General features: G+C 44.3%; 1 protein-coding gene across 1 annotated transcript; it reads right to left on the bottom strand.

Moving 5' to 3' along the window:
- Positions 1–4,694: 4,694 nt before the first annotated feature.
- LOC119652471 (collagen alpha-2(IX) chain-like) lies at positions 4,695–15,949 on the bottom strand. The gene is made up of 11 exons (XM_038056641.1): positions 15,676–15,949; positions 7,849–7,898; positions 7,361–7,779; positions 7,111–7,302; positions 6,979–7,050; positions 6,819–6,923; positions 6,552–6,660; positions 6,037–6,491; positions 5,431–5,980; positions 5,271–5,372; positions 4,695–5,209 (listed from the first exon to the last, which is right to left on the bottom strand). Exons 1-11 carry the CDS (start codon positions 15,696–15,698, stop codon positions 4,827–4,829), a joined length of 2,460 nt encoding a protein of 819 aa, XP_037912569.1. The 5' UTR covers positions 15,699–15,949; the 3' UTR covers positions 4,695–4,826.
- Between the last annotated feature and the right edge of the window lie 804 nt (positions 15,950–16,753).

The following is a 16,753-nucleotide window of genomic DNA, read 5'->3' as shown; positions in this document are numbered from 1 at the left end:
TTTGAAGGAAAACATTGGAATAGTGCTGGCTCAGGAGCCCTGGGTGTACTGAAGGCAGATTCGCGGTGTACAAGGAGGAAGCATGCAGATAATTTGGAATTAGTCTTTCATTCCTGGCCAGAGACCTTGCCAAGTGTCAATGGAAGCCGGGGGAAGCACCCGAGAGGCAGCCGTGACATCAGGCTACTTTCCAGGAGACGACATCCAGATCCCAGATCCGGAGCTAGTCGCTACTGTGAGGAGAGGACGCTACCACTTCTCCTCGGCTGCGGTGCCAACGCCCTCAAGGTGAGGGAAAGCAGATACGCCAATCGAAACCACGAGTACCTTCTTGAAATTATTCTAATCACCAAGTTAAAGATATACAACATATATAGAGCACTTCACTCGAGACTGTAACAGTACACTGCAGAAGGCAATGTGGTGAACATTGCACCCGCCCGAGATTGATACCCTGTTCTGACTCATTGATAACCGAGTCGACTGGTATCCGACATTCAGTCACGATAACAAATGCCACTGCCACCAGCAAGATTTTAACCGTGACCTTGAGCCATCCGGACAACCTAGACATAACCCTAGGGAATAGACATAACGCTAGGCAATACTCTGATGACCGGGCTGGTTAGGAAACTGAACGTGCCGCACGAGTCCTCTACGTCGGATGACAGAATAATCAGATTCGACATTGAGGGCAACTCCGCAATAAAAAGAATAATAAGGAATCCCAGGAGAACGAAAAGGGATTCTTATGCAACGCACCCAAGCAACAACAGGGATATCAGGAGCAAACTGGAACTAGGAACAGTCGCGGAAAACCTCAAAAAAGTCGTAAGTAGCGTATATGAGGCCAGCTGTCTGGTTAAGATAAACAAGTAAACAAGGGTACATCACCACATAGGAACCTAGCCAGAACGAAGATAGAAGTACAAAATCCCTTTTACCGGGCAAAACAAACCGGTGACACGCCGAGGCAGAAAAATGCACAAACTGCGTATAAGAGCACGATCAGAGAAGCCAAATGGAATAGCTTCAGGGAATTCTGTGAAGAGATCGAACAGGCTAGACAAAACTATAGCCAAAAACGGGGCAATATCTTCTATCTGAAGAAACAGGATGGTACATTTACCGAGAATGAGGAGAGAACACACCTGCTTTTCGGAATTCATTTTCAGGGGTCCCACGCCATGGTGGACCTGGATAACAGGCTGACACTCCTGCGAACTAGCAAAAGAGGCATGCTCGGAAACTAGGACAAGGTGGGCAATGAAAACTTTTAAATCACTGAAATCAGCGAGAGTAAATGGCACTTTCCCAGCACTACTCCATAGAGGCCTAGAAATCATCTTAGAATCAGGACCGTCAAAGGTTGTCCTATTCGCCCTTAATCTTTGAGATCAATTTGCTTGACGTTGTTCGTACTCAAAATGGTGGAGAAGGTTATAGATAACCATAGTGTATTAGAACTAACGTTCTAAGCGTAATCCCCTACATCCGTGTCAAAACTGGGTGAACTCCTGGACGAACTAACAAATACTTGCACACAGGTCCAGAGTTCCTATGACGATATCCTTTTTATCTTTAAGGGCAAATATGAGAGAGGTCAAGCATTTGGGAAATACGCGAAACCCAAAATTACTTTGGGAGGCACATATCGGAAACACTTGCCAGTAAGCTACGAGGGGCTGTGATGACTTTTAGGTTGGTTCACAACGAAGATACTACTTTAGATATATATTGGAATAGTAAAGCCAATGGTTAACTATGGGAGGGTAATCAATGGCATTGGAATTCAGAACACAGGCCAGGGATTTACACAAACTTCAAAGACTGACTTGCGTGTGTATCAGTGGGACAATGAGGACATGCTCAATGACATCCCTGGTGATCCTTTTGGTTTTAATCCCTCTCAGTCTGTATATACGGATGCGGGCAAAGAGGGGGATCTTCATGGTAGCGGGGTGTATCAGTGAGGCGGTTAGCTGCCTAAATCTAAGGAAATTGATAGTTTTTCTAGACAGTACCCCGAATGATTAATACCAAGGGATAACATGACAAGGAGGTTTCACTTCGCTAAGAAGTTTGAAATATTTTAGAATAACATGGTCAACTGGGAGAGCGTGGCTGCATCTTAAACCAGCAACTGTTTACTTAGTTCGCTGACAGATCCCTCACAGCGGGTCTCAAGGTCATCGGTCCAAGGAAAATGTGCTTATAACCGATTGGTAAGCATACTAGCGTATTCCAGGCGGAAATAGATGCCATAGACAGACGTGCCTCTTTTAATCTCCAAAGGGAAGAACTTCGCTACTCCAACCAATCGCCAAGCGGCGATCAAGGCACTTACATCCAGCCAAGTGGACTCTAAGGTGTTATGGGAATGCCTCGAAAGACTGAATACGGTCTTGCACAATAAGGTATGGACATTCTGGTTTCCAGGCGATGTTAGTTTGCAAGGCAATGAAGCAGCCAAGGGACGCCTTTGCACGGCCAGAATCCTTCCGTGGAATTGAAAGCGGATTCATGGCTATTACATTAAAAAATTAAGAGGGGCGGCTGGTGGAACTATACTGTGAGGGATGGAGTAATCCAGGGGGCTTATGAGGAGATACGAACCCGAGCGGAGAACTGATCTCAGGGTTCATCTAATATTGATTGTAGGGTGCGAAAACCGTGCTGTCTCGGTCAACTTCCCCCAGCTCCTTTAGAGTTGGAAGCAGCCTGTTGCATACAACGTGCTCTACCCGCTCATCATTCTGTCCAGTAAACCAACGGGGCAGTATGGATAAAGCTCACTAGGTGGTGTCACATCTTTGATAGAAGTATCGGCCTATACTTTTGCCATACACTGAAAATGTACCCTGCCAACTATTGAAAAAATCACTGCCTTCAGAGCCACTTTTGGTATACCCAGCAAACTATGCTGCTTCGTTACCTTTTAACTTTGCGCAAAGACTGGTAAGCTAGTCTAGCCGCTTCATGTTCGGGTGCCTTCTTTAACCTTGGCCATTATCGCCCTACAGGCCCCTCGCCACTAGTTGATGTCGTCCCCTTCGCGCAATTTCCTAAAAAAATTCAGGTTGCTCTCATGGATCACCTTTCGCGATCTTTTTGAATTTGATCATTAAGTGGATGGCGGACTTAGGAACCGCCGAAATTCTAAAACAAAATAATTTTAGTATTCAGTAGCTCGCCTCATTTCGTGTTGTCCCTTTCATTGTTCGTCCTCTCTTTATCGCCACATCCATATAAACTCTTGCACTGGTCGATCCAAAGCATAGTTGAATAAAGCTCATTTGCTTCTGGTTCTATTATCTTTCTTAGACAGTATGCATTATCCACTTGTCGTCGTTTCATACTGCATGTTCCACAGTTCAAGGGGAAGATCGCCCTTCAGATTACCACTTATCTTATCATATTATTACCTAGGCAGCTTAGCATTGTATGTTCTTTCACCTAATATCAGCATTAAAGAGGTTTCGCTCACTCTAGATAACAATTACTTCCGGGCAAGGCTTTTTTCTCCTCTCCCTGTTTTGACAACAATCCAAGCATCTCCAACTTTAGGGATTTTATTTCCGAACCCGATTTGAGTCTCAGATGTTGAACTCTCTCCAGTGCTGTCTTTTGGGAATTTTCCAGATAGAAGGTTCGCATTAATAACCTTCATCACTTCCCTGCTTCTTTCTAAACCCCCACCACTTTCACTTCGCGCTTGCTTGAGTGACTCGCTCCGTATTTTTGCTATCAATAGGTGCCTATTCCAAGAGGGTCACTATAGGAGTTTGTAGCACTGCTGCAATGGCTTTGCGTTGGGGCGCGCGTCAATATGCTTATAGGCTTTCTGCAGAAATATTTATGTTTTCAAGTCCGACAAACTCCAAGAGCTTATTAAGGGTCACCGAAATGTACTTCTGTCAGTGCAGTTGCTGCCGTTATCAATACCTGATCTTCCATTGATCAGCAGCATTTCATAACTTTATTTAAAGGGAATCGGATTGGTTCTCCCATCCCTTTTCCCAGCACTAGAGAAGGTACCTACTGCAGTGGCCAAGTAATCAACCAAAGTAGCGTCTATGCCCTCTTCGTCCTCCAATTTTAATGGTAACTCGTTTCCTACATTCATGTTATTTGTCTGAATATTTGCCACACTTTCAACTAAAGTCTCGTGTTCTCAGATCACCGCCGACATTCACCAAACTTTCCTACTTATCCATTCGTGCTTTCTCCTCTTTTAACTTACCAAGCACCGGGCAATCGTTTAGATTTCAGTAGGTTTTTAGAGGTTGTTCCTTATCATATTACCAGAGGTAACTGGGTTAACTTTGGTGTTTTCCTTAGTACAGAGCTTTCTACCTCCACTAATGGGCGGTTCAGCTGCCTCTTTTCTGTAAAAAATGGCATGTTGGGTTCTGAGACCCGCAGAAAATGTTCACTTCAACAAATTAGCCTCAGGCTTACCTTAGCCAAATCTAGAATGAAGGCGATTTGGCCGGTTATTTTAGATAAACAAGTCTTTTTATTACAGAGAATATCATGAATCGACCCTGCTTCCAAAAAATTTGAAACCCAGGTAGCTCGCTGCGTGACACGATTGGAATGATGCTTTGCAATTAATCCAGTTAATAAAAGTTTCTTTTCTAACAAACTCTAAACAAACTGGAAAGATATCCAAAAAACATCCAAAAACAAACCCATATTCAAACAGCTTTTAATAGCCAATGCAATTCCAATAACATCAATAAATTTACATATTTTTAGCCAAACCTTAAAAAAATATAAAACTTTTCATAATTCCACATTACATCATTAATCCATCAAATCCTTTAGCCTTTGATATTCACCGGCCCTTTGTAGTTATAATTCACTGGTCCTTTGCTTTGCTGTTGCATTGGATATGGGTAGTACATTTGGTCCGGGCACGCCGGACATATTCCCGGTTGACCTGGCGGGCCTCTGAGCCCTGGTATACCAGGAGAACCTGTATCTCCTTTATCACCCGGTCTACCGGGCTCACCATCCAATCCGTGCCCAGGAGGTCCCATTGGTCCTTCTGGACCTGGAGGTCCTTCACGTCCTATACCTTCCTCACCACGATCTCCTTTTTCACCATGCTCACCGGGTATTCCAGGACTACCAGGGGGGCCATTGGAACCGGGAAGACCTGGCATTCCAGGATGACCGGGTGGACCTCGAATGCCTTGATCACCTACAAATAACATAAAATTCGGAATATTCATATACTTACCTTGTCAAAAGTGAAAAAATACCTGGTGGACCCTGTGGTCCGGGTGCTCCTGGCCTGCCGGGTTTCGATGGTCCAGGTGGTCCTGGTGGTCCCATTAATGTCGAAGCAAACTCCGCAAGATGATCTAAATTGAATTCGGTGACCTTCCTTCCTTTGTTACTACAACTGAAAGTTTCACTTACCTCTAATTATAGACATACAAATTTCTCTTACATCGCCGTCTGTTAGTCCAGTATACTCTGTACCCGGTACACCTGGTAGTCCTGGCGCGCCAGGAGGTCCAGGTTGACCTGCAGGGCCAGGAAGCCCATCTTGCCCAGGCATACCAGGAAACCCAACTGGACCCTGTGGACCTCTATCTCCGCTTGCTCCTCTTTCACCAGGCATCCCAGTTGAACCATATTGAACAGTATGGGAACCGGTTTCGTGAGCGGTAACAAGCCTATGTTCCGTATATTCCCCGGGCGGTCCTGGAGGCCCTGGTGGACCGGGTTGGCCAGGTTGGCCAGGTGAGCCTGGTGGGCCACCCAAACCAGGTATACCTTGCGGACCCTGCGGTCCAGAATCTCCAGGATAGCCGCGAGGTCCTGTAGGACCCGTTGCACCGCGTTCACCTTGTTCTCCTTTAATTCCACGCAAGCCTGGTACTCCTGGTATTCCGTCAGTTCCTGGTAAACCAGGTGGGCCTTGCGGTCCAATTTTTCCATCTATACCTGGCTCACCAGGTGAACCCTGTTCGTTAGAGCTAATTATTGCAATCGATTGAAAGTGGATTATGTTCATATTACCGGTCGCCCATCTTGTCCGGGGATTCCTGGTGTTCCCTGCACTCCTGGCGGGCCTTGCGGTCCTGGTGGTCCAGCAACCACACGTTCCCCAACTTCATTATTTGATTCATACCGAGTGACACCAGGTGGACCTGGTGGTCCAGGTTGCCCTGGTGCACCTGGAATACCAGGAAATCCTTGAAGACCTCTCTCGCCCAAGTATCCGCGTTCACCACGTTCACCCCGTTCACCTTTCGTGCCATTATACCCTGGTGGACCGCGTGGTCCTGGAATATAAACTGGTGCATGAGGTTCAGTTGTAACCCCTGGTGGACCTGGAGGCCCACGTGGTCCAACATCTCCTTTTTCCCCTGCAAATCCTCGCGGTCCTTGAATACCAATTCCTGGCGGTCCAGCTGTTCCTGGGAGGCCTGGTTTACCTGGGGCGCCGGCGATTCCAGCAAGACCTCTTTCACCTGTATATAGTGGGTTAATTGTTGTTGTTGTTAAAAATATGTTGTCAGACTGCAAAGTACCTTTCATTCCGTTTAGTCCGGCGAAACCAGGCGGGCCAGGTGGGCCAGGTCGACCATCACGACCTGGAGGTCCGGGGAAACCAGGTGGTCCGGGTGGTCCTTGACGTCCCTATTGGTAGATGGCGGAAATGGAAATATTTACTGAAAGGTTCTTAACTTTGCTACAGGGTAAAATGTTAGGTGGGACCAACTTTTATCCGGCGGAAGGATTCCATTTTACAATGTAGATAATATTGAACTAGTAAGAGATTATATGAAAATACTTACATCAGTACCATTTAATCCTGGAGGACCTTGTGGACACTGTTCAGGGCATGGTGTCGGACCATATCCTTCCGCCCGGTTTGGTGTTACCGGAGCAACATTGTATTCCTGGAATGAGAGCTCCAATATACGGTGTTCAAAATTGTATTCCACTATTACTTACAGGAAGCTCTTCGCAATTTTGTCTCATAGGACGGGTTGCGTCACAGCTGAGAACCATCCATTGAAGGTCGATCTGACGATGTGTTTAAGAATTAGTTCCTTCTTGATAGTTAAAGATTTGATTGTTACTTACAGGGACTGTTTCCCTACTATAAACTTCCTGAGCAATGGAAAAGTAACCGCCGGTGTGGTCCAGTGGTCCTCTGGGCTGGATAATGGCATATGTCAGCCCGTCAGGAGCTTGTACCAATTCGCAATCTACCCACAATCGTACTGAATCTTGGGTGACTCCTAGCATCACTTTATGCCATCTTTCATCGAAAAGCTGAATGATATGCAATAATTCGTAAATATCCTTGTTTGGGGACAAGATAGAAACTTACTGAAGACTCTTGAAATGAAACCGATTGGGTGCTTCCATCCACGTTAGGGAATGCCAGTTCCACTGTCTGTGATGGAGGGTTCAGGGTGACGCTCATATGAGACTCACGAGAGTAGTCAGTCAAATGAAATAGATACCATGGATCCTGCGGGGGCAACTCAGTACGGAAAGTCCACTCGAAAGAGAATTCAGGTGGAACTCCTTGCGGGAATGCCTGTGAGGCGCTGATTGTTAAGTTTGCTTCGCGCTCCAAATGGTAAGCAGTTTGAAGATAATTTGTTCCTGGCACGGTAACAACGCCATCGTAATCAAAATCGCCTCGATCCCATCCATATTGTCGAATAAGGTCGAAGTTTTGCAGATCTGGATCACCAGGGCGCCAATGACCACAAGGACTTGGGTCTTCAAGTTGGTAGGTTTCTAGAAAGATGGGAAATATAAATGGAATGGGTTTTAAAGCGGATCTTTAAGGTATAAGGGGTTACTTACGACATCTGGCCAAGCCTAGTACTGAACATAGTGAAATAACTGGAATAAGCCTGTAAGCAGAATGATACGAAGTAGTTTTTTGAATTTAAAGATCATATTTGGTGAAAAATAACTTTGGTGGAACTACTCAAAAGACAACCTTCTACTTGTGGCGAGAAATTTACTAGGAAGACTTGTTTTGATTCCGCTGACCCGGTACTGACAAGAGAGTCTTATGTTGCTAAGCATTAATCTGCACCCGGGAAGAATGGCACTGAAGGAACACCGGCAAGTGAGATAAGCTACTATACCAAGGGTGGCTTTATCCACATTGGTGACAGGCTGTGCTTAGAGGAGACCGAAGCTGTGCGCTTGCACTATATGCGCTCATCTATAGCTATTCTCGAAAATACGAAGGTAGGTAGGTGGAGCAGGATTTTCAGAGGGAAAAAGGAAATAGCCACCAAGGCTTGCCCAAGGTATCCACGGTTGGACAGAATTTGTGGACCTCGGATTCGTTAGACTAACTAATGATCGACATTTGATGAAAAGAATAGGCAAAGCTAAAAGAATATTCGGCAACCTTGTAGATCCTAAACAAAGGATTGTCAGCACCCGGGAACAGCTATATACCGCATTATCTGGTGCCATCCCGTCTGGGAAGGACTCGGCCCAAAAAGGTGAAGCAGAGATAATCATACTTGTGGTTTTATCCAGGACAGTACCCCTAACGCTACCTCATATCTCCCCTGGGAAAAGCGTGACCGAAGCGGCTACAAGGTGGTATTTATTATTATTATGTTAAGGGAAACCGCGTCCTTGAAGAACTATTGTGCCCCTTTTACTGGTTACAGTGTACCTGTTGATCATAGTATCTCAAGCAGGCCTGTAACCGTTAGGAACTTTAGTATGATCCCCACTTCCAGAAGTTTCAGCTTTGCATCTGGTATTAAGTGTCCCAGATGTATCGACCTACTTTGCCTAAGTGCCGTACACTGTCCCAGGACGTGCATAGAGGTTTCCTCACAGAACCTGCAGGCAGTGTCCGTAGATATCCCTAGCTTCCCTAGGTGATAGTTCAGCCGACAATGACCAGTGAGAATTCCTACTACGATTCGGAGGTTCTTTTTGGTGAGGTTTAAGCAATCCTTTGTACGCATGGGTTCGTATCCCCCAGTAAGCATCCTGGACTGCTCCATCCCCGGTAGGCCCGCCCAATGTAGTTCTCTCAACCGTTTCTCTTCGTTTCTTAGATTCATAGCCATGAAACCGTTTCCGATTCCACAGAAGGGTTCTGGCCCGTGTAAAGGCATCCCTGCTCCCTTCTTGGCTAGTTCATCCGCTGCCTCATTGCCATCCAACCCAGCATGGCCTGGAACCCAAAGTATCCAGACCTTGTTGGACGAGCCGAGTGTATTCAGTCTCTCAAGGCATTCCCATACCAGTTTAGAGTTCACCTGGTTGGACCTAAGTGCCTTGATCGCTGCTTGGCTATCGGTGAGAATAGCTATGTTCTGCCCGTTGTCATGTTGTCCCTCGGTATCAGTAATTCGGGATACCGCCTAGAAAGGATATCAATCTTCCTTCGATTTAGGCAGCTCCCCGCCTCACTCATACTACCGGATATCCTGAATATTGATCTCCTTGCCTGCATCTGTCTGAAGGTGGTATTTGCTCTCTTATATACGTAAATGAGGACTAGAATAACTTACGAAACAACATTTATCCTAGATAATTGTAAATTTATACGGTGCAATGAAGGAATTGATGACACTTTTTGGAGGCTATCCCCATTCTTCAAATCATCCTCACGTATCATTAATAATTGTGTTTTTTGATTTCTACATTTAATTAATTTTAATTTTCTCCTTTTAGAATGCTTCCCTAGTCCGAAAATCGTACCTTAAGAAAAATTACAGAAGATTAGAGTGACATCTATAACAATGCAGATGTAGAGCGCACTAACTTGCATGCCCTGTGAAGAAGAGGGTAATTTTACGAGTGACAATGCTACCCCGGCGTCTTTGACATTCTGCCTTCTACACAGGCATCAACACACTCATTGCTCTCTCAAGAATATTTATTGAGATTACGCTCGCCAGCGCCAGTATGGCGTCAATTGATATGTATCTAAAGGCTCTACGGACCCTATAAATTATCAGATGGTAAATCAAATTCCTCTGTGTTTGTTTCAGTGAGTTTACAGATGCCTTCGTCGACACATAATAATAGAATGGTTTGAACCATTTTGGTGATGAACATGTCCGACTGTGACTTCAGCCCGCAAATATCCGGCAATATGGATACCACACATGCACCTTTCTTGTTTAATTTGGCGTCAACCATCACTCTTGGGTATTTGATGCCTGACTTGGAAACAACCGACTTCTGCCTTAACAGTGTTTTTCATCAGCCAAGGTCAGCATAGCTTTTTGAAGTCAGGATTTCACCGCCTTCACTGCCTCAACACTCCATTGTTCATTATAGTCCACAACAGAGGACCCAATGTGGAGAAGTATGTAACCAGGCAATGCGGATTGCATTCGGCAGCAGCTGGCAAAGGTGAATTCATTTTTAACATTTAATACCAACATGGCACCAGCCTGAATTCTTCGCCTTTTTACTAGGTCCACCATCCCTAGTGGAGTGGGCGCATCCATATCCTGACTGACACTTCCACAAACTCAGAAGCGTTCTTTTGTAAATGACTCTCTCCATTATCTCTCCTAATATATCCAACAAGCAGATCGTCCGTTATAATATTAGACCTCCAGGTGACTCATTGTTTTTGGCAAACAGCACTAATCCTTCCTATTTTCATAAGATAGAAGATATGAGCACGTCCTGAAAGTCTTTACTAATAAATCGAAGTTGGCCTCCATTGCCAGCTTCAGACATGAGGTCTATTTGGCGTAGTTCCTCACACATGCTTCGGTGTAGTGAAAAGGTCATTTGAGATTGCCTCTCTCCTCATCACCTCTTCGTTACCATTTTTTAAGCGCAACACAAAGGAAGAGTAGTGCAGAGCAGGAGATGTTTAGAAAGCTAAAGATGACTAATTGGCAGACCATTCGCGCAAAACAAGCAGATGGTGCCGTTGTTGGCCATATTCCAATAGTTTTTCAGCGACTGCCGCAAAATTTCCCTGCGGTGAAACCTCTTTGGAATGGTCTGATTATATTCTGGGTTTATTCAGACAGCAGAGGGTATCTTTTACATGGTATCCAGCGACGTGTACTTTCTGCGCGGAGTAACAGGTTATTTTTTATGTTGAAGCTTCCATCCTTTCCATTAAAATCCTCCGGTGTAATCTTCAGGCCACATGCCTTCGCCTCCTGCACCAGGGTGCTCAGCATTTACCAGAATCCTTAACCTTCTAATCTGAATTCTTTTTACCTTTGCCTCTATTACCTTGGGAGAGGCTTGGTTTCCGCAATCCTGGTTTTGGTTAGACTCAATCACCACTACCGATGTCCTTTTCGTAAATGGTGTGCGACCATTAGTCCTGCGCCGCTTCGTAACAGTTGAGGGTCATTTGTATTAATATCATAGCGATTTGTGTTGAGGACACTATCCTACTCCGGATATCTGCCTCAATCTGCAACTTGTAACTTCCTAATCTCCTCTCTTTTGCACAGCTTGGATTTTAAACCAGTTGCCCAAACTTCACCGGAAGGAACCTCTGTTCTCTATTTTCAGTCTTGGTCGACTTTTTACTTGCACTTTTAAATGCTTACCCTGTGAGATTTGCATAATCACCCCAGTACCTTTTACTCATTAAGCCGACTCACAACCCAACCTATTTTTACTATTCCTATTGACAACAGTTTTAGTGACGTATACATTGGTAATGAAAGAACGATGAACATCGAATCCTATGACGATGAAATCCGCGCACGGTTGTTGGAAGGCAAGAGACCCTATTTCAGCTCACAAAAACTGTTTCACTCGAAACGTCTCATCAGTGGGTCAAAGCTCTTACTGTACGAAACTATGATCTTGCCAGTCCTCATGTATTCCTTGGAGACCTGGGTTCTTAGCAAAAAAAAAAACTGCGAACTCTTGGTCGCGTTCGAAAGAAGAATCTTTCTAAGAATTTTTGGCCCCCTACATGAGGATGGACGATTCCGTAGAACACATAACGACGGAATCTATGAGCGATACCACGAGCGGTTGATCCAGCCGGGAAAGTCTATAAGGACAATATCTATGGCAAAAAAGAAAACGAGGCAGACCCTGTCTGAGATGGAGCGATGGCGTAGGTCAGGACGCGTCTGGGAGACACTCGCTGAAGCGACCTATGCTGCCGAGGACTTACCTCTAAGGCAGTTTTAGAACAGATGAACTGTGGATGTTAGTATGGAGGTCTTGGATGCGATTCATCGAACAGAGGCATACAAGCCGGCGCTTCACAAATGCCTTTAATTTCGTAAGAGAGACAATACTTTCCACGTACCGGGCTATCTCTTGCGGACATTGAGGGATTATCTTCCTGTCTTAAGAGACGATAGAGTGCCAAAGGAAAATGGAGATTAAGTCGAAGGTAGCACAAAGATCGACAGGCTGACGAATTATGTGGCTCATTTACAATTTAACTCTTCAACTTCAGGCGGGTGCGGTGCATAGTCTCATTGAAACCAAAGACCGTACGGATGCCCTATACTCCACAAAAGGAGTATACAGGAGAAATGCAATCTCTAAGTGGGAATGAAGGTTTTCAATGTTAGTGAGAAAACAAAACTTGTCACGTGCCTGCTGACGATTATATAATCATTGCCGGCGACCTTAAGGGTCATGTGGGTGAAAAGGCAGACGGTAACAGGTGCCATGGGGTTCGGAGCGCGTAATGAGGGTGGCGAGCGTATAATCGATTTTGCGGACACCCATGACCTTGTACTTACGAATACATGGTTCATCAAACGATTGTCTCATATTCCTACATTTTATAGTGGGAACAGTAAAACGCAAATCGACTATATTCTCACAAGACGCCTACATTTGATCACTGTCACTGATTGCAAGGCCGTTCCCTATGAGACCATGGCACCTCAACATCATCCGTTGATTACCGTCCTTCGAAATAAGTCGCTGATAAAACAGCGCGAGGAACACACTAGCCCACCACGCATTAAATGGTGTCGATTTCGTAAGAACAAATAAGATATGATCTCACTTACGCGATTATGCCAACCGGGAAGCATAGAAAGCGATCGCTGCCACCCGAGCGAACCATTTCAAAAATCTTTACGATAAACTGGACATGGCGAGAATCCTTCTCTTCTTCCACTTCCACAATCATTCCGGACATTTGGACCAGCTCCAGCTGTCAGCGCAACTGCAGTCGAGGAGGCAATAAAACAAATGAACTCGAGGAAAGCAAAAGGACCTGATGACATTTCATCTGAGCTCTGAAAAACGAAGAGCTGGGACCCAGCACTGTGGCTCAGTGAATTCTTTAACCGGGTCATTCAGGAAGGAAGTGGCAAGAACAGTTCCAATATGGAAAAAGAAAGGTAGTCCAGCAGAATGTTCAAATTACCGTCCGATCCGGTTACTTTCCCATACCATGAAGATTTTTGAACGCATTCTTGACAACCGTATTCGCGAAATCGTTGAAATAACCATGAATCAAGCCGGATTTGTCAAGAACTGCGGAACTACTGACGCAATACACGCTGCGCTCATGGAGAAACATCGTGAGAAGCATAGCCCTCTTTACATTGCCTTTCTGGATCTAGAGAAAGCGTTTGACCGTGTACCACACGAACTCATCTGGTATGCTTTACGTCAACACTTAGTACCAGAAGAACTCGTGCGCTGGGTTCAATTGCTCTACCACGATCCGAAAAGTAAAGTTCGAAGTCAAAACTGCTTCGTACCTCTGTTGATGTTCATCAAGGAAACGCCCTCTCACCACTCCCCTTTGTTCTTGTTATGGACACCGTCACACGAGATATCCAACGTCCAGCCCCCTTCACACTGCTTTATGCATTTGATAGCAAAAATGACCTCGAGCAACTTGTTTAAAAATGGAATGCAACACGGTCTCAGATTGAATTTAAACAAAACTGAATTTTTGACGATCGATCCCCATGAAACAGGCACAATCGCTGTCAGCGGCAGTAATCTGCCCAGAACTGAGCGATTTAAATACCTCGGGTCAATGCTATCTGCCAATGGAGAACTGCGTCATGAAATTGCTTCACGCATTAACGTAACCTGGATGAAGTGGCGTTCCACAACTGGTGTTCTTTGTGATCGACGTATCAACGAACGTCTCAAATCTAAAATTTACCGCAATGTCCTCCGTCCAGTCGCTCTCTATGGTTCTGAGTGTTGGCCAACTATAAAAAAGAATGAACAGCGTCTTGCGGTAATAGAGACAAAGATGCTACGTTGGAAAAGTGGCGTCACACGTTTAGATCACATCCGAAATGAGGATATCTGCGATCGTTATGGCGTTGCACCGACCGTGAAAAAGTTGCGAGAGAGGCGTCTTCGATGGTATGATCACGCAATTCGTGCCAACGAGAATTCACTTGCAAAGATTGGTCTGAACATCGAAGTCGATGGTAAACGACCAAAAGCCAGAAATAAACAACGGTGGCTTGATACGCTAAATGGGGATTTGAAAGCCTCGAGATTGCACTCAGATCAAGCATTCGATAGAGCCAAATGGCGAAACCGATCACGACGGGCCGACCCCGCTTGTGAACGGGACAAAGGCTGAAGAAAAAGAAGAAGAATGTTAGTGAGAAAACACTCTCTCTTGTGGAAAGTAGGATAGGATTCGTTAGCAGCCTCATGCATACACAGGAGAGCTCTGTTTAAACAACGTTATCAGCGATATACTAAGGAGCGTTGACAGATGGATATTTGTTGCCAATTACATTCGAATTCTTCTTGTTGCGAAAAAGATTAAGGTTCACCGGTAGACGGACCGGATGGCAAGGGGTTCCTTAAACCAGCAGTTATCTTCCGCCTCACATCTACCGTTGGTGAAAGGAATTGCTGGACTTGGCGCCGGAAGAGCGGGAGGGCTAGCCTGAAATAATGTGTCAAACGTTTCCAAGCTAGTTCTTTGATAACAGTGATGTGTTTAGTTACTAGCCCGAGGGCGGAAAGTTGTGAAAGTCCAACATTGTGCGTAAACGCATTCACATACCCTACCCACATAAAAAAAGATATGGTTTTCCTTAAATTAGTACAACATTTTAAGCATCTTTCAATTGGGCTGACGAATTTGTCCGTAGGTCTATCCTTGAGTACCTTGAGGTCCAGCACAGGGTGCGTTTTCTGAGACTATCGAATGAAGCTGACATTCCGTCCGAATGGATGATGCTTCTGCCTTAATCTTTCAGAAAATGTCCACATATGGCCTCTTACTTCCCTAAGAGGTAGGAATCATAACCAGCCCCATCTTCCTCCGATATGGGTGTCACTTGTGTTGCCTAGATTATCGGCTCGAGTATCAGACTATCGACACAGGTTATCAATGTAAATAAATATATGGAGTAGTTGATACTGAAAACCAGGGACTAGGAAAATTTTTCTGGAATCACTGGGATCTGATATTCAGGGCCAGAAGAGGGATCGGTCTCTGGAGTTTGAATCACGCCATAAGACGAGTATGTATTTTAGGTTCGCGATGGTACTGGGAGTGGCAAATTATTTGGGCCCTGTTCCTTCTCTCAGCTAAGATAAATTGTCAGTTGAGATAATTGGATCTGTAATTGGCTGTATGACTTATTAAATTCGTCCTGACACAAATCAATTCTACGCAATAATTCGAAACAAGAAAAATTAGACTATCGTGAAAGTTAACATATTTGTATCAGAATTAATTACCGATTCAACCACTTATGTTTCATTTTGATGATAAAATTTTCACACTTCAGCAACAGATATTCCAGAGCATTTTTTTCACAACAAACTGAAATCCACTTGTTCTGACTCCCTCAAAAAAAGCCTTTCACTCACTAATAAAACACAAACTAGAAGTATTAAAACGAAGAATAATTTTAGAGCGAATGAATGTAAGCGATCCTGATGGATCAGCGTTACTGAATGATCTGATACCCAACAACAAACCCCTAGACAACTAGACTACTATGTACTGGCTCCTCGCTTTAAAAAGATACTATTGCATTAGATATTCTTTTACCAGATGACATCAATGGAGGCGAAGGCGAATGGAAGCGCGTCTCATTTTTCCAGAGTGAAGAAATCTATGAAATTATTTTAATTGATATAAGTTGCTGACCACATGCCCTTTTTAATGAAAATGCCGCTTCGAGACGCACTTTAAGTGTTAAAACATATGGGATGGAATAGATATGTATCTAGAAGCCGGACGCCGGGTATGGTTATGAAGATGTAAGTTTGCTTTCTTGCTCTAGGTCAAGATACAACCAAGACAGAATACAATTAAAATTTCGCCTAATGGAACGTTTGTTTGGGCGATAGACATGTTTCCAATAAATTTAAATTCTCCTCCAAAATTTAAGCCAGAGAGCTCTGAACTTGAACTTGAGATGTATCCATCTAAGATATTGAATCGGCTTATGAGCTTAAAAGTCCTAGACTTCCACGTTCAAAAAGAAATTTCTGAGTTTATATGAGGGAAAATTGTAGGAAGATTATAAGCCAAACTGAAAATATCTGAACACTTTTTTATACTATTTTTGTTGAACCTATAAAAACATCCATGGAAATTGCAGATATCTAAATGAAAAAAAAAGTTACATCATCGAATTTCGTTGAGTTCAGATGGTACCAATATCCATTCTGTTATCTATCATTGGTGCTAATTGTTATAGCCTTTTTTGTTAACCTACATGACTTAATCTTACAGATGTTAGCTAATCTTTTTTCGCTACTTCATATCATCATCTGTAAAAATAATATCGCCGGAAATTGGTATACA

The sequence above is a fragment of the Hermetia illucens genome, chromosome 3, assembly GCF_905115235.1.
Source record: "Hermetia illucens chromosome 3, iHerIll2.2.curated.20191125, whole genome shotgun sequence".
NCBI lineage: Eukaryota > Metazoa > Arthropoda > Insecta > Diptera > Stratiomyidae > Hermetia > Hermetia illucens.
The sequence above is the reverse complement of the archived record's forward strand: the minus strand, read 5'-3'. Positions and strand labels throughout refer to the sequence as shown.